This window comes from Megascapheus bottae, chromosome 5 (assembly GCF_031878675.1).
Source record: "Megascapheus bottae isolate mThoBot1 chromosome 5, mThoBot2.hap1, whole genome shotgun sequence".
Lineage (NCBI taxonomy): Eukaryota > Metazoa > Chordata > Mammalia > Rodentia > Geomyidae > Megascapheus > Megascapheus bottae.
In genome coordinates this window covers 75,369,060-75,395,853 of record NC_143513.1, presented here as the reverse complement: position 1 = coordinate 75,395,853, position 26,794 = coordinate 75,369,060, and the positions used below count along the sequence as shown (strand labels likewise).

Sequence of the window (26,794 nt, the reverse complement as noted above, 5' to 3'; positions counted from 1 at the left end):
CTGCCCAGGCTGGCTTCCAACTGCTATTCTCAGATCTCAGCCTCCAGAGTGGCTAGGATTACAAGTGTGAGCCACTTTTGCCCAGCTTTTTTATTTTATTTTATTTTTTATTATCTTTAAATAGTCTACCCAACCTCACTCATCTCCTCCAGTGCCCTGGCTACATTTTCACAGGTGTACATTGCGTATTATGACTGCATTCTCCCACCCTTCCTGTCTCCATTGTCTTTCCTCTCCCCTTAAACTTAAACAAGACCTGTTTCAGCTTCCTCGTATCCATTTTCTAAGCCACCTGTAGCTATTCAAAGGACTTAAACCATGGGAATTCACAATCCACTCCTTTCCATATGATCCTGTACCCTGTACTATTATGTGGTTGTCTTCCCTTCCTTTTTGAGGCCAGAGACCAAGTCTCCATTTTCACACTCATTACAAGATCTAGCACAACCTCCCCCACTCCCCAGCACAGAATAAGAACTGGATTCTTGCAGATGGATTATATAATTGGCAAATGTGGTTATGGTTGATGTCTTTTGTCCTGTAGCAGGCCTGGCCGAGTGGGACCCAGCAGATCCTGCTTCCCCCAGCGTGGCAGCAGCTGACTGGAGTAGCTACCCACACATCAGTGCAGCATGCCACTGTGATTCCTGAGACCATGGCAAGCACCCAGCAGTTGGCTGACTGGCGGTAAGCTGGAAGCTTCTAGAATGAGTTGCACATGCGGGGTGGAAGATGTGTCAACCACCAACACAGAGATATGAGTATTATGTGAGCTATGACTATACAATGATGGAAGGTTATTTTTATACCATGTGCCAGGATACTCAAAAAAAAAAAGTCAGCTCTATTAATGTATGATAAGCTATCATCTTCCAGCTATCATTTTCTCTGTCATATTGTTTAATAACTAGTGTGATTCATCAGACCTGTCTCCAGATGATTTGAGGGTTTTCTCAGAATTAAATTGCACTCTCAGGAAACAAAGATTTGTCAGTGAAAGAATGTAAAAAAGGGTCCCCAAATCCCTCATCAGTTCTGGAAGGCATTTGAGATGTTTTGAGACACGGGCCCCCTGGAGTCGATCTGACCTCCCCAGGGAAGGGTAAACTCCACAAGGCACCTCTTAGAAGCAGTCACATCAGGAACATCAGAGTCCACCTTCCTCAGACCCCGGGGCATCTAGCTAACTTTATCCCTTTGATGTTTCCAAAATATTCTCATTCACCGCCCTGACTTCCTCAGTCTCTCTCTTCTGTCGCTTTTATAACCACTTGTCACCTTTCTTTGGCCCTTCCCCAGCCCTGTGACAGCCCCCTTCCAGGTTTTCCCCAGTTCTCATGGCCCTTGGGCTGTTTCTTTTTTCAGCACAAACATCAGGGCAGGTCACTCCCCTTCGTGTCTGACAGTTTCCAGACCACACTGGCGCCTCTGGAAAAAAACAACAGATGTTCTGCGCCCCCGTATGGTAGGGATCCCTGAAATCCCAGCACTCAGAGGCAAAGGCAGGAGACTCAAACTTCAAGGGCAGGGTGAACTATGGAGCAGGACTCTGTCTCCCAGTATAAATAGAAGAAAAGGAACTATACAACCTGTGGGTGGGGATGGGAGGGAAACAAAACTGGGAGAGGGCGAGGGGAAGGTGACACTGTTCAGATGTACTCATGGCCTGACTTATGTAACTGTAATCCCTCTTCATATCTTTATAATAACATCAGAACAAACTGAAAAAATAAATAGGTCAGGCGAAGTAGCATATGCCTATCATCTTAGCTACTCAGGAGAAGGATCTGGAGGATTGTAGTTCAAATCTATGGGTCTAGTTCAAATGTTGGAGTATCAGTAAAAAGTGTCAGACACCAAGTTCAAATCCTGGTCCCAGGAAGTGGAGGGAACAGTCTGAGAAAAAAAAAAATTAAGATCCTATCTCAGCCAATGTAAAGCTTGGTGTTGTGGTATGCGTTTATCATCCCAGATACACAGGAACTATAATAGAAAAATCAGCATCTGTTCCAACCTGGGCAAAATGTAAGAGCCTGTCCAAAAAAGGGCCAGGGAAGTAACAAGTGGTAGAGCAGCTGCATAACAAATACAAAATGCTTGATCTTGGGACCCCCCAAAATAATGGAAAAACTGGGCTCATGCCTATAATCCTAGTTACTGAAAGGCTGGATCACGGTTCAATGCCACCCTAGGCAGGAAACCATGAAACTTATTGCCAATAAACCACCAAAAAGCCATAAGTGGAGCTATGGCTCCTGGTACAGCACTAGCTTTGAACAAAAGAAGCTTAGGGATAGCATCCAGTCTCTGAGTTCAAGCCCCAAAACTGGCACAAAAAAATATAATAATATAAAAAAATAATGGAAGGAAGGAAAGGAAGAAGAGGAAAGACAGTGTTTCTGAACCCCAGCCAAGCTTCTGCCACAGCCTCCTCTAGCTTCCATTTCACTGTGCAGCTAGTAAGTACCAGGAGCACAGCGATGTCCCCACGGCGCCCCACGCACTCCACGGGCCCCTCACTGGGAAGCACTGGCTTCCATTCTCAAACCACGAAACCTGAAGCAGGGCATTTGACCTTTACGAGCCTCTATTTCTTCTTCAGTCAAGTGAGGATAGAGATTCTACCGCATGGATTATTGGATGGTTTCAATAAAGATAAAACACGAAACACTTAGCCTATATTTAACATGCAGCATAGCAGAGCCTGAATTTGACAGGAAGTAAATAAGCCCATCCCCTGCCCTCATCGCCTTCTGGCGGCCCAGGCTCTGCAACCAAAAAAAAATAAAAATAAAAATAAAAAAGGGAATAGCAACCAAAGAAAAAGCTGTCTGACCAAAGGTTGTTTTGTTCTTTACCTTCACGTCTTTTTCTCCTGAAAGACCACACAGCATTTAGAGCTCGTTTAATTTCAGTAAGACTCACCATTCATACATAGTTTATTTCACACACACACCCTTTCTCTTTTCCACCTCTTATTTAATAATCCATAGACAACATGTAAAAGCAACACACTTTCCTGCCTATCCCTCCATGTCACATGTGAAGCAGAGAGCATCCAGAATCATCCCTAGTTCACAGAAGAGACTTGCCAAGGCGGAGTACAGTGCTGAGGACGGATAAATAAATAAATAAAGAAAGAAAGAAAGAAAGAAAGAAAGAAAGAAAGAAAGAAAGAAAGAAAGAAATGCCTTGTGTCTGTAGAGAAGTAGCAACAGCAGAATTAGCCAGAGCCATGTGGCTCATGCCTGTAAATCCTGTCAACTCTGGAGGCTGAGATCTGAGAATTGAATTTGGAAGCCAGCCTAGAAAGTAGTCTGTGAGACTCTTATCTCGAGTATACTACCAAAAAAAACTGAAAGTGGAGCTGGGACTGAAGTGTTAGAGCACAAAAACTCAGGAGCTGGGACTGAAGTGTTAGAGCGCAAAAGCTCAGTGACGGTATGAAAGTCCTGAGTTCAAGCCCCAGGACTTGCATGCGCGCGTGTACATGCACACAAACACACACACACAGAGGCACACAGAATTAAGACACCATCCTATCAGTTTCTAGGTCCCTGTAAATACCTGGAAGACAATTATCAGAATCTCTACACAAATACTCATCAGCTTCTTTGTTCTCCTGTTTATCCTTTCCCCTCAAGTTACAAAGATAGAATTGGATAATTTTTTGAAAATGCAAATGAATTCTCTTTTAGCTTTTTGTTTGTTTAATGCATTAATGGGCTTTTATGGGCAAAGCTCTGAATGAATCACTACCTGTAGCATTTCTGTAGGGGAAACGGCTTTGAGCTGTATGCAAAGGGGATTGTAAGACCTCTGAACATAAACCATTTTGAGGATGTGAATGGCAGGTGTTTCCTTCAGTGTGTGCCTGGCTGTTACTAATTTTTATTTCATACCTAACACTGTACTTGTCTAGTCAAGCTCAGTCAATCTAATTGTTCATTCAGCAAGTGTGTAATTAACTGATCAACTGCTACATGCCTGAGTATTGTGTTAACCACTAAGGGAATTCAAAAGAACAATAACACTTTTTACCATCACAAATATATGACTCCCCAAGGTCGAAGTTTATTTTCATTTCAGCTACAATTTTATCATTAATAAAATGACGCTACTAAGATATCCCGCCTACCTCACAGGCAAGAATGAGTGACCCTATTGAAGACACTTGGTAAATTCCTAAATAAAATACACATTACTGTTCACCATATTCTGAGTCTACACACAGCGTTCTTCTCACTGGAAAATACTGGGTCTTACCCACAAGCTAGGTTCCTTGAGTTCTTCAAAACACAGCTGACCTGCACCCAGTGGAGCGCTGGTGAGCTCTCCTGGAGAGGCCCATCTCTATTCAACGGATGGCACAGGGAGATAGAACTAATAGCAGATCAGCCTTTAATCAGGGCAGAAGCATTGTCTTATAAAAAGAAGTCTGTCTGCTGGGTGCAGGTGGCTCATGCCTGGAAACTACTCAGGAGGGTGAGATCTGAGGATCACAGTTCGAAGCCAGCTCGGGCAGAAAAGTCCCCATAAGACTCTTATCTCCAATGAAGTACCAGAAAACCAGAAGCAGAACTGTGGCTCAAAGTGATAGAATACTATCCTTGAGCAGAAGAGCTCAGGGACAGCACCCAGGCCCTGAATCCAAGCCCCATGACTGACCCAAAAAAAACCCTCTGTCTGCTTTTATTGAATCATGAAAGAACTTTGTCTTTTATCTCCCTTTCAGGAACACACATGCTCATGGCAGCCATTATAATCCCATCATGCAACAGCCTGCACTATTGACTGGTCATGTGACCCTTCCAGCAGCCCAGCCCTTGAATGTGGGTGTGGCCCATGTGATGCGACAGCAGCCAACCAGCACCTCCTCCTCCCGGAAGAGTAAGCAGCACCAGTCCTCTGCCAGGTAGGTGTGGAAACGGCCTTGGAGAGCAGGAACTGCAGGTGGAAATGCTAAGGAAAGGTAGCTAAGGGTTAGGGAAGGTCCGCGTGCCGGCAGGGGATGGGGAACAGCTCTTCCTAGCAGGACAGTTCTCTACCACTGGATTGCCTGGGGCTTACAGGAAGCAATTGCTGTATGTTTTATGCAAGTGATGCCAATCTGTTGTCCCATACTAGTTCCAGGCCTGTTGGCACCCTGAGGATGAGGGTCTGGATGGAGTCAGCATGGCTTGAAGGCTTCAGTCCTTTTTATTAAAGCAAAAACGTACTCAGTGTTATGTATTAAAACACAGTAAGGAAGACCATGGATACTGAATGGGGCTTTACAGTGAGAGGGAGAGAGTGGCTCAGCTCTGAATACAGTATGGGCAAGTGGGAATTTAGAGCCACCAGGGTCCATGAGTGGAAAATTATGAATAGAAGACATGGGGAATCAGGGCTGTTAGCTGAAACAACCTGCCGGCAGGATTCTGGCTAAAGGCCGGCCAGGGTGAACAGACACAATGGAAGGGAAAGCAGACAAAAAGAATCTGGTCAGATACTGGAGGTGATCAGAGTTCGAGGGCAGGGACCTCTAGCCAAACAGAAACCAGCAAGCTCTTGGCTGAAACTGCACTTTACAGAAGAGACACATAGGGGGCCTAGGAGAAGATTTGCAACCTGAATAAGTTGGTCATGCCAGGAATCTTTCTCATTTTTTCTTTCTCTAGACAATAGCTTGCCTCTGAAGTTGCATTGCCCAGGCAGTTCTAGATCACTATAATTTCAGTGCAGGTTATATGTTTGGAAGCCATTCCTAAAAGAACTCTTTTTTTTTTTTTTTGTCCATCCTGGGGCTGGAACTCAGGGCCCAGGCACCGTCCTTGAGCAGTTTTTGGTTCAAGGCTAGAGCTCTGCCATTTGAGCCACAACATCACTTCTGGCTTTTTCTGTGTATGTGTTACTAAGCAATCAAACCCAGAGCTTCATACATGCTAGGCAAACACTCTACCACTAGGCCACAATCCCGGCTCAAGAACTTTTTTAAGGTGCTAGCAAAATGTATTTTTGAAATTTGAACTCATCTGGCTGCTTGCTCAAATTCCACTTCGGTTATTTCCCGACACTAAACAGCAATATACCCACCTCTCCCGTTCCCCTGAGCTCTGGTCTCTGAACTCTTAAGCAGTGGAGATTGACGAAAGACTGAGTCCTTTCTCTCCTAAGACAGTTTCTCTCCTATGTCACTTTGAAAAATGCAACTAGAGATCAGAGAGACCTGGGGGAGGGAAGGGACTGAGGGACATTTCAGGTGATGAAGAAGTTCCGTGTCTGGGTTGTGGTTGGAGTTTGTGACTGTACATTTCTCACAAGTTATCAAACACTTCGGAAGGAGGGATTTTAATATATCAACTCTACCTCAGTAAGCTTGATTTTAAGACTAAAGGCATGGCTCAAGGAGTGCCTGCTTAGCAACCAAGAGCCCCTGAGTTCAAACCCCAGTACTGTCAAAAGAATTTTTTTTAAGAATTAACATGACTTTTAAAAAACAAAAAGAGAGAGGAGAGAGAGAGAGAGAGAGAGAGAGAGAGAGAGAGAGAGAGAGAGATATTTCTAGGCCCTATCCTCTGAAAAGGAAACCTACAGCTAGACAGATAAATCAGGCTCATGCAACTGCAAAATTACTCCTGTGTTTCCCAGTGGCAGTCATTTGGAGGTATTTAGATGTTTGTTTTGGACAGGATGATCAAGAACTGTCCAGTATGTAATATATATAGTGAGTTTTGCCTTCTCTTTCCTCATAAGCTAGGCACCAAAAACTAGGCCTGTCTTTTTCGTGTTCTTTGTGTTCTCATTCAGAAATTAATCCAACTTGAGGGAATCCCCCAGGTTGACATCCTTCTTTGAGAAGATGAAGAACTTCAATTAGGTTTAGCTAACAACTATGGAAACTCTGCTAAGGTCAGGCAGCTCTCCAAAATGCTTTTGTTTGGCAGCCCTTTGATAACACGTCCTCCTTATTAGAGTGAGCAGTAACAAAAGCCAGAGTCTTATCGCTATGCACCTCATTCCCAGCCAGGTGGGTGACGTGTGGGGTGCTGAGCTTGGCATCCTGAGGACTTAGCTTGCCAAGTATGGGCATTTGTAAGGACCCTTGGCCAGCCCTATCCCTCCCAGTCTTCTCACCACCCAGCTGATCAAGAGCAATACAGTTATAGTGCATGTTATATATTGGCTTCTTTTCAAGACCAGAACCTTGAGCAAAGTAGTCAGTGACCAGACAGAGGCTCTCCATTTTGGAGAGATGTGGCCAGCCATGCTCTCCTGTAGCATGCCGAGTGGAGAGTCTGCAACTGCTGGGTCAGTGAAGACATTTTCTCAAATGATAACATATTGATAATACCAAACCCATATTGACTGGTAGAGCAGTTTTACAGTAAAACCTCAAAAGTTTTATCACCAGCACCCCCTCCAAAAGGAATAGGCAATGTAGCCTGATGCCAGCTAGATAGAAAATTAAGTAACTCTGTTTTTCTTGATAATTTTCATTTTACTGCCCTCCTTTTGGCTAGAAGGTAGTCTGATCTCTGAGGTCATAGAGATCTCAGGATTCATCATGTATTGCCTTAAGTCTCTTAGTACGTACATGCTCCCTGGATCGGGGAGCAAAAAAGGTTTTGGAGTTTTTTCCCTCAAAGTTATCAGGAACTACATTAGGTAACTTAAGGAATTAAAGGTCTATCAAAGTGAAAGGCTCCTGGTTCTTTGTATGTGAGGGGTAGAGGGCTACTGGGGATTGAATTCAGGGCCTCAGGATGCTAGGCAAGCACTCCCTATCTTGAGCTGTATCCATAGCTCACATGTGGTGCTTGGACTTTTCTCATGTGTGGGTGTGGGTGTATATGTGTGTGCATGAGTGTCTCTACTGAGGCTTGAATTCCAGTCTGGCTTCTGTCCCTTAGCTTTTTTCCACTAAAGGCTGACACTACCACTTGAGCCACAGCTCCACTTCTAGCTTTTTATTTTTCTGATTAATTAGAGCTAAGATTCTCACTTTCCTGCCCCAGCTAGCTTTGAACTGTGATCCGTAGATCTCAGTCACCTACCTGAGTAGCCAGGATTACAAATGTGAGCCACCAGCACCTTTTCATAACCATTCAAAGCATCAACTTTTCATAACCATTCAAATAATAATTTGGGAAAGACTGTTAAGCTTCCTGTGAAACTCAGGGATCAAGATTTAAAAAAAAAAAAAGTTTTCTGGGCTGGGAATTTGGCCTAATGGTAGAGTGCTTGCCTAGCATGCATGAAGGCATGGGTTCAATTCCTCAGTACCACATACATAGAAAAGCCAGAAGTGGTACTGAGACTCAAGTGGTCGAGCTCTAGCCTTGAGAAAGCCCAAGGACAATGCTCAGGCCTTGAGCTAAAAGCCCAGGACTAGCAAAAAAAAATTGTTTTCATTCTATCTTCAGTAATACTTACTGGTCTTATCTTTTCCAAGAGGAGGAAAGTAAGGAACAGATGTTAGTATGGTCACCAGCAATGGTTCCTTTAGGTCCAGAAACATGTAAGCAATGTTTTAGGCTAGCAGCATGGCTCAGTGGCATGGCATTTGCTGAACCCATGAGAACCTGTATTTGGTCCCAGCACTACAAAAAAAAAAAAAAAAACCCCTTCATATACTCTACAAATGGAGGAATAAAGAGTGAACAGATGCAGCACTGACACTCACTAGACACTATGTTAGAAATGAGCTATGTAACTTACCCATGGAGATGGGAGGGAAAAACTAGGAGATAGCCAAAAAGAACTGTACTCTGTCCAAAAAGAACTGTACTCCTTACATGACTTAGGTAACCGAAACCCCTCTGTACATCATCTTTATAACAACAGTTACAAAATATTTACCCCCAAAAAAACCCAACTTCTATAACCACCATTATCAGGGAAACCAACACTTTCAGTGGTAAACACCCTTTGTCTCACCACCTCTAAAACAAGGCCCAGTACAGCTGAGGGAGAATAAGAACCAGAAGGTGGGGCTTTAATGCTGTGTAATGACATCAGAAGGCGCCCCCTGATCTTCCCCCTGTCTAAGTGTGTGTAATTGTATTCATTCCAGAAACGTCTCCACCTGTGAGGTGTCCTCCTCGCAAGCCGTCAGTTCCCCTCAGCGATCCAAGCGTGTCAAGGAGAACACGCCTCCCCGCTGCGCCATGGTGCACAACAGCCCGGCCTGCAGCACTGCGGTCACCTGTGGGTGGGGCGACGTGGCCTCCAGCACCACCAGAGAGCGGCAGCGGCAGACGATTGTCATTCCCGACACCCCCAGCCCCACAGTCAGCGTCATCACCATCAGCAGTGACACCGATGAGGAGGAGGAGCAGAAGCATGCCCCCACCAGGTGAGGCAGCTTGGGGTCCATCTGGGGTGCATGTGCAGGTTGGGGCCTGTGTCTCTGATTCACACCCAATTCCTCGTCCACGGAGCTGGACCATTTTTCAGCAGCAGCACAGTGATCCCTCCCTGCTCACCCCTACGTTTGGGGTTTGCCATATCCCTGGATCCTAAATTTATTTCAAGAGAATGTCAAACAGATTGGTCATGTTTGTTCAAAACCAAAATAATTTGGAGTCACGTTGCTTTAAAAAAAAAAAAAAAGTAGTAACAGGCCCTACACATTTGGGAATGTGAAACCAGAAAAAATCAGGCTCATAATACCAGTTTATTTCAACCCCTATAAACTGAAAAAAAAAAATCTGCCTCAGGCTATTGAATTTATTCCCAGTTGATCAGGATATCTCTCTAACATTGCCTTGGCTCACTCAGAATTCAAAGTAATTGTCCAATTAATCAGAAATTTCCCTGTATCTGATTAACCCAATCTTTCAAGCTGCCAGTTGGCTCTTCACCCTGAGAGCACTACTGTTTATTCCGAAGTAGTAATAATTCATTTTTCTCTCTGTGTGCTTCCTGGGGAGAGGAAAGAAATATTTATTATACTTGCAAGACTTTACCCTGGCACCAGAGCTGCTTTTCTACATTGTGTAGCTAGAGTCCAACAAAATACATTTTTTGCTTTGGACGCGTAACCCCTGTGCCCTTCTATAGCAGTCCAGAGACTGCCCCAGATCATAAAGCTCCAATGCAAACTGAGGGTACTGAATGTCCACATTTTAGTTCATTCACATGCCAGTCACCTCCTACCTTCCCATCTAATACAGGAAGACACCCACCCAAACAGATACAATTTTAGTTTCAGGATTGGGATTCATGTGCCATACCATTGAAGAAATGGCAAACTTAATTACTGCCATGAATAACTGATTTTCTTTCATCATTAGCTTAACAGCTTGTTGTTCGGTTCTGTGCCCTTCTGCGACCCCCAGCAGGCCTTGGTAGCTCTCCGTATATGCAAGGAATCACCAGCTCATGGTTCCCTGAGCCCCAGCTATGTGCCAACTGTTTGTCTGTGTGCTGGACTCAGGAGAGGGGTAGAAGTTTTCATTCTTGGTGAAGGCTTTCATAAGTAGACATGCCACCAAGAGGCCAGTGCGCTGCCTTGTCCTTTTCAGTGAGTCACTGTTGGATCAGAGGACTCTTGGGTTACAGTTAAAGAGTTGACCTAAAACTAGAATGATTAGATATGCATTTTTCACATACCCCAGGACTACAGAACTGACCTTATTTAAATAGATGATTTTGATAAAGAAGCATTTAGTTGAACAAACCATCTTTTCTCAACTGGAATTTCCCTGGACAAGGTTGACAGGTGCTTGTCCTATTAATTGAGAGCCTGGTACCAGTCTCTCCTTGTACTGAAACTGTCTTATCCAGGTCATAAGGATAAACCAAAGTGGCCCATTTGAGCTGGTCAGCCAGCCCTTAACTCTGCCTGCTTCCCACTGTTCATTCATATATTCACTTATTCAATCACTTGGCTGTCTCTGGCAGGTGCCTTTGTTTTCCCATGTCATCAGGGCATGGCTACTTTCTGCGAGCCACTTCACATGGAAGCTACTCAGAGACTGAGCCAGTCAATGGTGCCCAAAAAATGAAGCTTGAACTCTGAGCCTGGGCACTGTCACTGAGTTCTTCAGCTCAGGGTTACCGCCTACCCCTTGAGCCACAGCCCCACTTCTGGTTTCCTGGTGGTTAATTGGAAATAAGAGTGTCATGGACTTTTGTGCTGGGGCTGGCTTTGAACCGACATCCTCAGATCTCAGCCTCCTGAGTTGCTAAGATTACAGGCATGAGCCACTGTACCTGGCGACACAATTTTTTTAGATTAAAAAAAAAAAGACAAAACTTAAGTCCCTGGTGGCTCATGCCAGCTGTGATCGTAGCTCCTCAGGATGCCGAGACCTGAGGATCGTATCTCCAGTAGGAACGTTCAAGACTCGTGCCTTCAATTAACCACTGAAAAAAAGAAAGTGGAGCTGTGGCTCAGTGGATAGAGCACTAGCTTTAAGTGAGAGAAGCAGCTAAAGAGTAACACGTAAGCCCTGAGTTCAAGCCCCAGTACTGGCAAAAACAAACAGCTAATCCCATTCTCTGCTGTATAACATTGCCATGAGACTGAAGGAGAGAATGCATGTATAGAACTTCGAACAGTAGCTAGAGTGCATAAAGGTTACCTATATTTGGTAGTCGGTGTTGCAATAGAAGTTGTATTTTTTCACATATGGCATGGACTAAAAGTCAGAGGAACAGGAGTTTATTGGGGATGAGTTTTGAAGGATGAAATTGAGATTAGCAAATAGAAATGAGAAGCTCTTTCCAGACGACACCCTGCAGGGTCAGGGCCACAGGTTCAAATCTGACCCTCTGGCGGCATTTTCTCCATTGGGGGCTGATTTCTATACTTCTTCATTCCTTTCTTTCCCCCATCATTTTAAAAATGAGGGAAATCATCTATTGCCATGACAACACCAGGCAGTCGTGTGCTCTTTCAGCTTTGCTCCATATTCAGAAAGGACGTCTGTCAGGCTGTTTGAGCAAATCTTTCTCATTCTACTCCTATCACCGGCTCTCACTTCCATTAACCAACTCAAAATGAGATTGATAAGCTATCAATATTAATTAGACACAACAGTGGAGGGAACCTCAATACTGTCAACCCTTGTGAGCCTAACGAATCCACAGTTACAAGTCTCATATGTGTCTTCATTTGTTTTAGTGACTCATTTAGCTGCTTCTTATTGTTCTGCAGGCTGCATGGCATATTTAGGTAGAATATTCTTATTTCTTATAATATAAGAGATTAGCAAGGGAGCTATAAAATCAATTCATAAGATAGGGGTGGTGATGCTTGCCTGTGATCCCAGCACTTAGAAAGCAGAAAGCAAGAGGATTGTGCATCTAAGGCCAATCTATGCTACAAGACCTTGTTCTGAAAAATAAAAACGAGGGAAGGGGCCAGGAGTTTGGCCTAGTGGTTAAAGTGCTTGCCTAGCATGCACGAAGACCTGGGTTCGATTCCTCGGTACCACATACATAGAAAAAAGCCAGAAGTGGTGCTGAGGCTCAAGTGGTAGAGCTCTAGCCTTGAGAAAGTCCAAGGACAGTGCTCAGACCCTGAGCTCAAGCCCAGGACTGGCAAAAAAAATAAAATAAAATAAAAAAATAAATAAAAACGAGGGAAGAAAGGAAGGGAGGGATAGGGGTAGGGTAAGTTAATGAACCTTTCCTAAACCTGTCTCTCTCTTTAAATTGAAAAATACAGACAAATCAGCATTTAACTGTATTGCACATTTGCTCATAGCGGGGGGAGGGGGGAGCTTCAGAGCTACACACAGATCCACAGAGCATGTAGGGGGTTTTACCCCTCAACTCCTTAGATAACAACGAGAAAACAGTCGCATGCCTGACAGGCACCCCCCGCGCTCTGGGTGAGATTCGCCCCCTGTTTCTCCCACAGCATTCACGCAGGGCATGCAGGCCAGCTGTCGGCTCTTAAAGACTGTCAGAAAGTCCACTTCAGTGGCAGCCTGCTCACTGGCTCACAGAATGGCCCAACATTCCACTTGTTAGAAATACTTGCCCATAGTAAACTTTAGGTTCTCCACAATTTCCAGACTTGAGGGAAGACTTATTTGACATCACCAGATTATAGTTTAGGCCACAGTTAGTGTTGTATGTGTGTTTTACTTTGTTTAACTTGCTCATCTAAACTGGCCAGGTTTTCATGAGAGGTACATGCACTCCAAATAAGTAGCAGACCAAACCCTCTTTTTGCTGTCCCTGAGCTGTTGTTCTCAAGGTAGGCTAGTGCTTTACCTCTTTGAGTCACAGCTCCATTTCTGACTTTTTGGTGGTTAAGTGGAGATAAGAGTTTTATGAACTTTCCTGCCCCGGCTGACTTTGAGCCATGATCCTCAGATCTCAGCCTCCTTAGTAGCTAGGATTACAGGCATGAGCCACCAATCCAAATCCTGTCTTAAACATCTTATATTCTAAGTCTTTATGGGACCCTCCCAATAGATTCTTTAATGCTTCAGGGAATCTCTCATCTCTCATCTTGCAACTGGATGAATGCTACAGATTACCCATGACCACACCTCTGAAGGGACAGCAGAGCCAGGATGAGAACACCAGCAGGTGGGGCATATGTAGGAAGGCAGCTTCTGTGTTCACATCAAGTCCTGCACCCCCACATCATACACAGGCCCTTTTTTCCTGAGAGGGTCAGGGGAGCCACAGCATATACTGGTTGCTTCATCTCACACAGCTTCAGCTCTGAGGGAAGGGCGGCGGGACTGTGACTCTCCCTTCGGGAACAGAGAAGGGCTCAGAGTCATGGGTCATGGCTGGCGCTCTGGAGCAAACTAACTGTGCAGGGGCTAAGGGTCCAGGTCAGTGACAGCATATCACACACCAGCGCACTTAGGAACTCTCCCTGAAGTTTTTTAGCCAAGATTAGTGCTCTAGCACTTGAACCACCATGCTACTTCCATTTTTTTTTGTTGGTTAATTAGTAATAAGAATTTTATGGACTTTCTTGCCCAGGCTGGCTTTGAACCTCATTCCTCAGATCTCAGCCTCTTGAGTAGCTAGGATTACAATAATGAGCAACCAGCACCTAGCTCAACTTCTTTTTTTTTTTTTTTTTTTTTTTTTGCCAGTCTTGGGCTTGAGCTCAGGGCCTGAGCACTGTCCTTGGACTTTCTCAAGGCTAGAGCTCTACCACTTGAGCCTCAGCACCACTTCCGGCTTTTTTTTTTGTATGTATGTGGTACCAAGGAATTGAACCCGGGTCTTCGTGCATGCTAGGCAAGCATTTAACCACTAGGCCAAACTCCCAGCCCCCTAGCTCAACTTCTTAAATTGAGATATAATTCACATACTGTATGATCTACCCTTTAAATATGTACAGCTCAGCAAAGGAGGAGAGTGTGTGTTCATGTTTTTGCAAGTGATTAAGGTATATAATAAGGGTTCAGAGTCAAAGTGCTTGCCTAACACCTTTTGCTGTCTAATTGGAGGTAAGAGTCTCTCGGGTATGTGTGTGTGTATATATAACAAAATTTGCCATCTTATTTTAAGTAAATCCAGTGGCATGAATTGATTAGTAGTGTTTATATAACTATCATTACCTACTTCTGCAACTTTTCTATCACTCCAACCAAAATTTCTATGCCCATTAAGCAATAACTTACCAGTTCTCTTGCTTCATTCTCTTATGTAAGTCTAGATATTTCCTATCTGTGGTGTCACAGAATAATGGTTTCTGGCTTGCTTCACTTGTATTTTCAAGACTCTTTCATGTTGTGGAACTTTATTCAAGACCTCTAACATAGGGTAATCATGGTGTATGCACCACAATTCCTCTACTGATGGACAGCAGCGTGTTTCTACCTCCTGCTGTTATCAGCAATGCTGCTAGGAACGTTGGCTTACATTTTCCTGTTTGAGTCCTTGTTTTCGGGTCCTTCTAATACACACCGAGGCATCCTCTGCTGAGTCTTTCTTAGCTTGCTTTCTTGTGTTCTGTCTTCTTGTTGTGCTAGTACAGGGCCTCACACTCTTGCTTGGCTTTTATGTTCAAGGCTGGCACTCTACCACTTGAACCACACCTGCACTTTTTGCTATTTAATTGGAGATAAGAGTCTTTCCGAGTTATCTGCCCAGGCTGGCTTCGAACCATGATCCTCAGACCTCACCCTGCTGAGTAGCTTGGATTATGAGCATGAGCTACAGGCTTCCAGCTATTTTTAGCTTTCTGGGGAGCTACCAAATGGACTTTGTGGGTTAAAACTGTGGCAAATAAGAACTTAGATTAATTAAAATCTATTTTATCTAAGCTAGTAAGAAGAGCTGTAAATATGTGCAACTAATTCATTCTTCACCTTCCTTTTAGTTCTTAACAATTATCGTCTGTATGACTCATTTGACAGTTAAGCATGGAAGGCTTGGTGACACCTATTATTCTCTTTAACTTGTTCTTTTAAAGCTTTTACTGTTTAACTTGTCATGTTGTTACACAGTCTCCCACTGAGATTTTCATCTTCTCTAGGGCAGAGACAGGTATTAGCTTTCCTTACCCAGGTATTCCCTGTAGCACTGATCACTACAAGATTCCTAACTGAAGACTTGCAGTTTTCTTTCCTATCAGTCTTCGGGGGGTATGCAGCCTGGTTAAAAAGAAGAAAGTAGAGGATGGGAGATGTTGCTTTACTAGCAAGTCCTTGCCTTCTTCGAATTCTCTGCCTAGGTAAATTTTTATTTGCAAACCTCTTTTGTATTTTAAGGTGGCATAACTGATAATAATGCAGATTGAATAATACAGACTTGAAACCAGTAGTATTTTGAATTTCGGGGCAGGGGTTGGGCTAGGTTGGCGGGGCGGGGGACTGTTGGTTTTGGTTTTTTTTTAGAATATTTGCATATACATAATGAGCTATCTTAGAGTAAGAGTTGAGTCTGAACAGGAAATTTATTAATGTTCCATGTCCACTTATATGTGGTACCTGAAGGAATTTTATGCAGTACTTTTAATATTCTTGGGGTTTTTTTTTCTTTTTCCTAGTACTAAGTCTAGAACTCAGGGCCTCACATTGTTGCTTATTTGGGGGGTTTTGTTTTGTTTTGTTTTTTGCTCGAGGCTGGCACTTTATCACTTGAGCCATTCCTCCACTTATGGCCTTTTGTTGATTTATTGAAGATAAAAGTATCACAGACTTTTCAGCCTGAGCTGCCTTTGAACTGTGGTCCTCAGATCTCAACCTCCAGAGTAGGTAGGATTGTCGGCATGACTCACCAGTGCCCAGCGTATACCTGCATTCTGGCCACTACCTGTCTATCCTATGAGGTCAGGGGTGGATATTTGCTTACTCTGAAAGTTTGGCATTTTAGAGCATTTTGGATTTCAGATTTTTTTTTAATCAGGATGTAAGCCTTCATAATAATAATAGCTAACTTTGGCTGTTTACCACTATCAAGCCCTGTGCAAGCCCTTCACTTGTACTTTCTTACCTCAAGCCTGTGATATTGATTATTTTTGTTCACATTAGAGGTTGAACAGCCCCCAAGGGCTGTCAGCAGCACATGCAACAGCAGACACTGGCTGTGGGCCCAGGTTTATACCCATAGACCCCGTCACCTGTTACCCTGGACCCAGCCACTAGATGACGTGCCAAGCCCAACTGCCATTGTGCTAGGCCAGAATCAGGGCCTTCACCCCACCACCCTTGTACCCTCTTTTTTGGGGGGAAGGGGGTCTGTCATGGAGCTTGAACTCTGGGCCTGGGCACTGTCCCTGAGCTCTTAAAGGCTACCGTTTTATCCCTTTAGCCACCTCACCACTCTGGTTTTCTGGTGTCTAATTGGAGATAAGAGTCTCACAGACTTTTGTGCCTGGGCTGGCTTTGAACTGTGATCCTCAGATCTCAGCCTCCTGAGTAGCTAGGATTACAGGCATGAGCTGCCGGCACCTAACACTTCCACACTCTTACAGGTCTTCAGCCCTGCTCTGACCTTCCACTTACCTTCTGACTGGCTGCCCCAGGACACATCTGTGCTGTCTCATGTTGGGAAGGTCTTGGACTGGCTCTGTGACTTGGGACAAGATCCTGAGAGGAAGGGTCAGCTGATAGGGAAGAGCATCCCAGCTCCCTTCCTCAAGTCAGCTGGAAAGGGCCATCTTGGTAGACAGTTGTTATTTCTTAAAAATAAATGATCAATATCCAGAAATAGAACAGCCATTTTTAAAACACTGCACACAGTAAGTAATACATTCCACATCCATCACCCTAGCAGTCTCTCAATAACCCAGGAACCAGACTGGATTGGTTCCCAGAGTAACCACAAGGATAGAAACAGCTTTGAAAAGAAAGTGCTGGCTAAGAGCCAGTCCAAGCCAGGTCTCCCAGTCCTCGGATGAAGTGCCAGGTTGAGAACCAAGGCCAGGGGTGCAGAGTGGCTGATATCAGCATGCAGGAACCTTTGTGCCAGGCCCGGTGGGGTGGGGAAACTGCAGAGGCCCCCTGGAGACTCTCAGCCACTGGCACACAAAGTAACCCATCAGAGTGAGAGCTGGCAGCAGGCGTGCACCCCACACTACCTCCCCCTCTCAATGCCTCTACCCTGCTCTGCCCCCCCCAACCCTGCCCCACCACGCCTGCTGTTGAGATCAGCCTCCTGTGACCTTGGCTTGTTCCATCCAGCTGTGGCAGAGCTAGAACCCGTGCTTAGGACCACCTCCTCTCCAACAGTGTGGCCGTCTTCCACCAGTGCTTAGGTAGTGTGCTTCTTGCAGCTTGTGTCCTTGTTCAGACTGCCCTTCCGGTGGCCCACAAAGACTGCTGAGTGGCCCACAGAGGCATCAGTGAGCCCCACCCCAGCACTTCCTTCCTCCTGTTTTCACTTGGGTGCCCCCCTATCCCACCCCACCCCAAACAACACAGGAGAGTCTCTAAAGTGCTTGCAGAGCCCGGTGTTTGTGACTCACACCTGTGATCGTAGCTACTCAGGAGGAGGATCTGAGGATCACAGCGCAGGCAGGAAAGTCGAAGAGACTCTTATCTCCAGTTAACTACAAAAAAGCTACAAGTGGACCTATGGCTCGAGTGGTAAAGTGCTAACCTTGAGCAAAAAAAAAAAAATCTCAGGGATAGTGACCAGACCCTGCACTCAAGCCTTAAAACTGGTATATGCACACACACACGGTGCCTGTCCCCTTGTTGATCCTCACATGTCCCGTTCCCTTCCCAGCACTGTCTCTAAGCAAAGAAAAAATGTGATCAGCTGTGTCACAGTCCACGACTCTCCCTACTCCGACTCATCCAGCAACACCAGCCCGTACGCAGTGCAGCAGCGTGCGGGGCCAGCCGGCACCAGCTCCTTCGATACCAAGGGGGCCCTGGAGAACCACTGCACTGGCAACCCCCGAACCATCATCGTGCCCCCGCTGAAGACCCAGGCCAGCGACGTGCTGGTGGAATGTGACAGCCTCGGGCCGGGTAAGCAGGGCCACCCAGGCCATGAGTCCATTTCCATTTCTGCAATCACTTTTCTTGTTTGCTGCTGCTAAAAGTCTTGAGTGGGGGCCAGGAGTATAGCCTAATGGTAGAGTGCTTACCTAACATGCACAAAGACCTGGGTTCAATTCCTTGGTACCACGTACATTAAAAAGGCCGGAAGACTGGGCCGGGAGTTTGGCCCAGTGGTAGAGTGCTTGCCTAGAATGCACAAAGACCTGGGTTCAATTCCTCGGTACCACATACATAGAAAAAAGCCAGAAATGGTGCTGGCTCACGTGGTAGAGCTCTAGCCTTGAGAAAACCCAAGGACAGTGCCCAGGCCCTGAGTTCAAGGCCCAGGACTGGCAAAAAAAAAAAAAAAAAAACTCAAGTGGTAGAACTCTAGCCTTGAGAAATCCCAAGGACAGTGCCCACACCCTGAGTTCAAGCCCCAGCACTGGCAAAAAAGAAAGAAAAAAGTCTCGAATGTTAATAAAATTGAAAGTCCTGATTTCACAGACAATCTTACACAGAATTTTGTCAGGGGAACCACCTCTGGGCTCTGGGTAACATCTCAGTGTCCTAGCAGCATTTTTCCTGTGGTAATTCTATAATCAGCACTCCTTTGCCTTTATGGTGGCTCCGCCCATCAAGGGTAATGAACAGGAAATGAAAGCCCAAAAGTTCCTTGTCCTCTGTCCTCAGGGTCATCCTGTTTAGCATTCCCTGCTGATACCTGGCGTCACCCTGCCCAGAGAGCTCTGATGGTGTCTAGTGCCTCTTCTCTGAGTTGTATAGCCCCCTCAAAGCCCCTCAGAGCTTCTCCTTGGACACAAGAAATCAAAGCCACACAGGAGACTCATGTCTGTATCCTAGCCACTCAGAAAGTTGAGGAAGATTATGGTTCAGAGTCAGCCTGGGCAGAAAAGTCCATGATATTCTTTTCTCCAATTAAATACCAAAAAGCTAGAAGTAAAGCTGTCCCAAGTGATAGAGCACCAGCCTTCAAAAGAAAAAGCTAAATGAAAGCTCTAGACCCCCAAATTCAAGCTTCAGTACTGGCACCAAAAAAGTTTAAATTAAAAATAAAGGAACTAAGCCAGGCATGGTGGCTCACATCTGTAATTCTAGCTACTTAGGAGGCTGAGGTCTTAGGATCAAGGTTCAAAGCCAGCCCAAGCACAAAAGGACCTGAGACTCTTATCTCCAATTAACCTCTAGAAAATGGGAAGTGGGGCTTGGCTCAAGGGTTGGGCAGTAGCCTTGAGCTGAAGAGCTCTAGGAGAGCACCCAGGCCAAGTTCAAGCCCCATGACCCACAGAAAAAAAAAAAAATAATAATAAAGGAACTACCAATCCATAAGGCTTGTCCTGAAAGCTAGGCCCTAACATACAGCCTGGGACCTTACTCAACCTTGTGTTTCAACCTAGCAGTTCACTCAGTGACACTCCTGGGCCTGACAGCCAGTTAGTGGAGGTATGCCACAGAGCCAAGAGGCTTGGCCCCCACATAAAGGCCCATCCAGGGGAAAGAGAAACCACAGCTTAGCCAACAGCCAGCATTTGCAGCTTTGCATTTTCAAAGACCCCTACATTGGGTCCACAAAAACCCTCTATCCCCAAGATTTTGTGGAGAGAGACTTTGCCAATCTAAGCTTGGCTTAAGCACAATGTTGGGTCTCGGACCCTGATTCATACCTGCACCAGGGCTGGGATGGCTCTGGTCTCCTGGAAGCATAGCACACCAATCCCCAGGCAAGCTTGATGCAGTGGTGTCAGGGAAGCCAGACCCATCCCCTGCCCCCCTACTCCTGGTGAGATCCTGCCTTCAGCTGGGATCTCCCAGTCCTGGACCCCCAGTTTCTGTTCTTCACAGACTGAGACTTAGAAGATGCCCTTCTCTCCATGTGCAGTTCATCCGTGCTCTCTGGTCCTGGCCTAGTCCCAGCCACCGCGCCGCCAACCTCCAGCTTCCTGATTGATTTCATCACCCTGACATATGTCATAGAAGGAATCCAACCAAACTAGGTGCCTGTGGCTCACGCCTGTAATCCTAGCTATTCAGGAGGCTGAGATCTAAGGATCAAAGTTCAGAGCCAGCCACGGCATGAAAGCCATGAGACGCTTATCTTCAATGAACCACCAGAAAAGCAGAAGTGGCACTGTGGCTCAAAGGGTAGAGTGGTAGCCTTGAGCTGAAGAACTCAGAAACAGTATCCAGGCCCAAAGTTCAAGCCCCACAACCAACCATAAAAAAAAAGTGGTCCAACCAAGTCAGTCAGTCAAGGCCTGGTCTTTATTACCAGTGGCTCCTTAATATCGTTCCCTGTCTCTCTATACCAGCTCCTGGACGAGGCCCCAACAGGGAGGATCAGACCTCTAATTTTACCTGAGGTCCTTGGATCCCAGTTCACACCTCCTTGTTTTGTAGCTTCCTCTTTTCCCTGAGTTTTGAAGGGCCTGATGCTTGCCAAACAGGCAAACAGGCTGGATCCACGTGAGCTCTGGCCCTAGCCATTTTTGCTTTATTTTGTTTTAATAAGGTGTCAAGTTTATACCTGGGTAAGTGTAGACTGCTGCAAGCCTGCTGTTTATATAACAGACATATTCTACCATGCCAAGCTTATTGATGGAGGTGGGGTTCTCACAGACTTTTTTTGAATGGGCTGGGTTCTTTAGCTTTTCAAGACAGACTCTAAGCACTACTTGTGTCTATATTTTTTAACTATGTAACAAAATAAGTCTTCAGCCTTTTCCCACTGTTTGTGAGAAAACACAGAAAAGCATAGACATGCTTATACCTGAAGAAACCCTTATCTTCTCATTCTTGTGTCTGCTTACCTTTTGGTTGTTAGCTCTTGGTCTTTGTTTAATGCGGGGCTATGGAATTCCACTTAGGTATTTATTGGTATGGTAGGCCAGCCCTTCAGCAAGAGCTGAAATGTGGGGCTCTCTTGGAGCTGACCTGACAGACACCCCTCTTCCCCCTCCCCCACCTGAGCTCTTGGACTCCTACCCCACCCAGCTAGATAGTTCTGGCCTGTCCAGCCCGGTCTTCAGCACTTTCCCCTGGCTTTTCCTCTGGCCTCAGGTCCTCACCCACTGGCTCTATGATGCCTCCGCCAAATACCTTCAGTCATACCATCCATGCCAAATGGCACATGGCAGCAGTGCCTGACTGCAGAACGCAGAAAACACTTGGCTAGGTTGAGATAGCCAGACTCAAAACAGACTCCTGGTTCTCCTTTGTCCAGCACCTAGAGCCATCCTAACTGGGGTGTACACTGCCTTTCCTTGAATCCCTGGCTTCTCAGGGTATTTTCCATTGTCTCCCAAAATCAGCACCCTAAACTCTTAGCACAGACTTAAGCCACGCTCAAGTGCTGAGGCAGACGACCAAGATGGGGAGCCACCTGCTGGCCAGGCAGAGCCCCCACATCTTGCACAGCCTCCTTATCAATAGCTGGGAAAAGTGATTTTATTTAGCCGCACTCAGCTCTCAGGGCTGTTCCTTGGTGAATGGCTTTCATTTCACCCGGCATCAGGAAACCAAACCAGTGACTTGCACAGCATGGTTTTGGCTTCTGCTATTCCTTCTGGCTGTTGGTGAGGCCTCACCACAGGCACAATCGCATCTGGTCCTCTGAGCAGACCAAGCTGACATCCATTCACCCACCTCCCAAAGCCTCCTGTGATGACCCCTGGGAAATCCAGTGAGGCCTGGCTCGTGCCTGCAGATCACCTTCTGTCCCCTCTGCTTTTTCTCTTCACTTTGTATCATCAGTTCCTCTCATTTGCAGCCCCAACCAGAGGCTCAGCTCCTCTTAGAATCCAGGCCAAATCCTAACAGGGCCTGAGAGGCTCTGATTAATGTCTAGCCAGTCTGATGAACACGCCTTCCCTGGAAGGCCATGGTTTTCCCTGGGGAGGGGCAGCTTCGGGCAGCCCTGACCTGTGCCCTGTTCCTCCCCACACAGTCAACAGTAGTCACCACTCGTCCTCCTACAAGTCCAAGTCCTCCAGCAACGTGACCTCCACCAGTGGTCACTCTTCAGGGAGCTCATCAGGAACCATCGGCTACCGGCAGCAGCGGCCAGGCCCCCATTTCCAACAGCAGCAGCCCCTCAATCTCAGCCAGGTGAGACACACCCTAAACCATGCGTGTGTGCACACACACACACACACACACAAACACACACGCAGGCCACCCAGGCCCTCGATCTTCTGCTGAGGAGATGGTTCTGGTAGGGACCGTGCCAGTGATGGCAGGAAGGACTCCACGTGGCTTCTTTCTTCTCTCTGTCATCTCAGCGGAAGTCAGCATCAGTGACACACAGTTTGAGCTCAAAGCAAGATGACTTATTCAGTGTTATGGGACACTTGGTGACATGCTACCCATGCTTAAAAATAGGAATGGGGCCGGGAGTTTGGCCTAGTGGTAGAGTGCTTGCCTAGAATGCCCAAAGACCCAGGTTCAATCCCTCGGTACCACATACATAGAAAAGTCAGAAATGGTGCTGTGGCTCAAGTGGTAGAGTGCCAGCCTTGAGGAAAGCCCAAGGACAGTGCTCAGGCCCTGAGGCCTAGGACTGGCAAAAGAAAAAAAAAAATAGGAAGGCCCAGCCTGGTGCCAGTAGCACCCATAATCCAAGCCACTCAGGAGGCTGACATCTGAGGATTGTGGTTTGAAATCAGCCTGGGCAGGAAAGTCTATGACACTCCTACCTCCAGTTAGCCACCAGAAAGGCAGAAGTAGAGTTGTGGTTCAAGTGGTAGAACGCTAGCCTTGAGTGTAAAGCACAGCAACAGCACCCAGGCCCAGAGTTCAAATCCCATTACCGACAAAAAATAATAATTAAATTAAAATAGGAAGGCCCACATAGTGGTGTCTCATCACAACTGCAGGTAGATGCAATGTCCAGCTCATCTCCTGGGCCACCTCACTGATGGTGGGAGAGCGTGCTCTCAGATGTGCATGAATGCTAACTCTCCTGGGAGAGAGCTGTTTGCCTGCGCGGAGGGAATTAAAACAGCTCCATTTCTGAGTTTCTGGTTTTAAAAACTGGATTTCACAATGAATAAGAAAGCAGGGGAAGCCAGGAACTGGTGGCTCTTGTCTGTAATCCTGGCCACTCAGGAGGTTGCGTGATCTGAGGATGGAGAGTCAAAGCCAGCTGAGGCAGGAAAGTCTGTGAGTCTTATCTCCAGTTGACCACCAGAAAAGGCTGGAAATGGAGCTGTGGCTCAAGTGGTAGAGGGCTAGCCTTGAACAAAAAAATCTCAGGGACATGGCCCCAGGCCCTGGATTGGAACCCCAGAACTAGCAGCACAACAAGCAAGTGGAGAGCCTTCTGACCCCACGGCTCCTTTCCCAGGTCCCATTGATTGCTCTGATGCTGTCCACATGCCATCCAGGCAGGGTAAAAGGTGGCAGGCCGGGCATCACTTCCAGTGATGCTAAGCTTCACCGTCAGCATGGGAAGGAAGCATCTTGTGCCCCTTTGCCACAGCACACCTCACCCCTGTCATGCAGCTCCTCTCATTGCCTCTCCTTTTCTCAGGCTCCGCAGCACATGGCCGCAGACCGCACCGGGAGCCACCGACGGCAGCAGGCCTATATCACTCCCACCATGGCTCAGGCTCCGTACACCTTCCCGCACAACAGCCCCAGCCACGGCACTGTCCACCCCCACCTGGCTGCCGCTGCCGCTGCCCACCTCCCCACCCAGCCCCACCTCTACACCTACACGGCACCTGCAGCCCTGGGCTCCACCGGCACGGTCGCCCACCTGGTGGCCTCTCAAGGCTCAGCCCGCCACGCCGTGCAGCACACAGCCTACCCCGCCAGCATCGTCCACCAGGTCCCAGTGAGCATGGGCCCCCGGGTCCTGCCGTCGCCCACCATCCACCCGAGTCAGTATCCAGCCCAGTTTGCCCACCAGACCTACATCAGCGCCTCGCCAGCATCCACCGTCTACACTGGATACCCACTGAGCCCAGCCAAGGTCAACCAGTACCCTTACATATAGACACTGGATGGGAGGAGGGGGGAGGGAGCCCCTGGCACCCCAGGGGAGCTGGCTTTTTATACTGAAGGTGCCACACACCAACAATGCAAATGGGGTGGGGAGGGTACACACAGGAAACTTGAACTAGAAGGTGAGAGAGGACTTAGAGCAGAGACCATTTTAAAAGGGAGGGATTGAGGAGGGGGAAATCTATGCTTTTTATTTTAAAAAAGAAAAAGGAAAAAGAAAAAGAAAAAGAAAATATCTGTAACAAAGGAAAAGAAACAAAACCCAACTCACAAATCCATTCTGCACCAAACTGGAAAGGAGAAGAGAGTCATGAGAAGATTCCAGAAGCGAGGGCCCCCCCAGTTTTTGAAGAACTTTACCTATGAACTTTTCAAAGATTATTTTCATATGACAGCGAGTGACACTGAAAAATTGGCTGTCAGGGACACCTGATATGGAAAATCCAACTGAATTTTTTAAAAAGGAATTGAACATGAAAATTAGGGATTTTTCCAGAACTCAAAGGGGTGGGCAGCCCTCCAGAATGTCAGGCTGAGACGGGAGGAGGCAGATGTGTGGAGGGGGAGGGGTGGGGCCCAGCTTGGGCTCAGGAATGATGGGGCAGCCAGGCTGGCAAGACGCCTGCGGGAGGGGCAGGTTTTCTCCCTTCGAGCACTCTGGACAAATCTCTAAGCAATGTTATTCCTCAGACGTGATGGATAATGTGTGTTGCAAACTGTTTTCTTCCTTCTCTGATTTGTTTGCTCTCTGAAGTGACCCCCGAGTCATCCAGCGCAGGGCTGGCGGTGGGCACTGACACCGCAGCAGAATGTAGCGACCCCCGCCCTGGTTTTCTACCTTGCGTTCACCTCCAGTGATACCAATAGACTAATCCTCGATGTAATTGCACAGAAACAAGTGACAGGACCTAGGCATGTAACCCGTGGGGCGGTCCGGGTGAGCTCGTGTGGGTGTGAGCAGAGACTCCACCCTCTCTCCACCAGCCCCAGCCCTCACCGTCTTGATTCTACATCATTCCCTCCTAGTGCCTTACTGAACAACAGACAGACAGACAGATAGATGCAGTGGAAGGGTTTGTTTCCACTGGTATTCCAAGAACTAGCTGAGGCTAGGCTAGTCAGATGCCATCCCAGCTCTTCTGTTGTGCTGTTGAATATTTCACTTGGGTTTTTGTTTGTTTGATTGTTTGTGTTTCAGTTCTCATGCCTGTTGTCTTGCTTGGGTTATGTGGGTGTAAAAGGAGGTGAGGAGAGCAGGAGGCCAGGAGGTGAGACCCTGTGGATCTTGAGAGAGGTGTTAAGCGCTTGGCACATCCCATGACAGGGATTGGTTGTGCTGAGTTTTACTTTGGGTGTAGAGACCCCAAGAAACTCCCTACCCTTCACCCTCACTCCCTTGTCCACAGCTCTGCCTCCGGTAGCCCCTGTCCTGTGGCCAGCTACAGGGAGGGCAGGATGTCCAGCCCTCTGTCTCTGGCCATCCCCAGTCCCTCCTCTAGAAGCCTGGTGTCCTCAGACCCACCCTGCGCTGCTCACCCTCCGCTGGGCACCTGGGGACCCTTCCCTTGAACCCACGTGGGCCTGGCACCCGGCAGCAGGCTGGAAGGGTGCTTGGGAGGGTGGCCAGGGGTCTGACACAGAGCTTCGGGAAACACTCCCACAGATGTCACAACTCCAAAGAAACCTTCCCCATGCCGCCTTGGGACCTTCAATCCATGTGGACATCTTCTGAGGCTGGGACCCCACGGGCGGGTGGAAGGTGGAGACTGCTGCAGAGTGAAGCACTCTGAAGCCCATGGACACTGCACAACTTGTCAGGCCCACGGGCTTGGAAGGGTGTTCTCTCAGCCAAGTCCCCAAGCACAAGAGATCTTCCAGCCAGCAGCCAGTCCTTGCCCTCCCTCCCCCTTCCCCCCCTCCCCCGCTCCACAGGCCCCCAGCCCTGGCCTGTGAAGGGCTTTCCTCATGACACCCACCCTCTCTCAGTAACAAAGCTGTTACTTAGCTCTTAGCTGTGAAACAACTCTGGAAACTTCCTTCCCTCCCCCCTCCCACTTCCTAATCATAAATTCTTACATTATAAAGAACTAGGTCCCCAAACTGGAAACAGTGTAGTAAAGGCCATAGGCCAACAGGGTACCATAGTCTGTGTGAGGCTGAGCATACTTAGATGGCATTGCCAAGGACCTCCCGGGGTGGAGTGGTGCAGGGAGATGCCCTTCCCTTGGGCTGTGATTAATATTAGCTTCAGCCCAGGTTTGGGGGAGCCACTGTCCTGAGCCACCAGAGAATGGACAATTTGGAGAGGTTGAGGGTGCAAAGCCTTCTGAAGACCCTTGAGACACTGCTTGACAGCTGGAAGACCT

The 26,794-nt window shown here is 47.1% G+C and overlaps 1 protein-coding gene across 4 annotated transcripts in view; it reads left to right on the top strand.

Moving 5' to 3' along the window:
* Positions 1–26,345, top strand: part of Hipk2 (homeodomain interacting protein kinase 2) — a 177,655-nt gene extending 151,310 nt beyond the window's left edge. For all 4 annotated transcript variants that reach the window (XM_090333402.1, XM_090333399.1, XM_090333401.1 and 1 more), the window contains exons 10-15: positions 545–687; positions 4,736–4,915; positions 9,056–9,337; positions 18,145–18,392; positions 22,369–22,529; positions 23,953–26,345. In XM_090333402.1, the coding sequence (XP_090189528.1) occupies positions 545–687; positions 4,736–4,915; positions 9,056–9,337; positions 18,145–18,392; positions 22,369–22,529; positions 23,953–24,420 (1,482 nt within the window). In that variant the 3' untranslated portion in view covers positions 24,421–26,345. The remainder of the gene's footprint in view (positions 1–544; positions 688–4,735; positions 4,916–9,055; positions 9,338–18,144; positions 18,393–22,368; positions 22,530–23,952) is intronic.
* Positions 26,346–26,794: the final 449 nt, after the last annotated feature.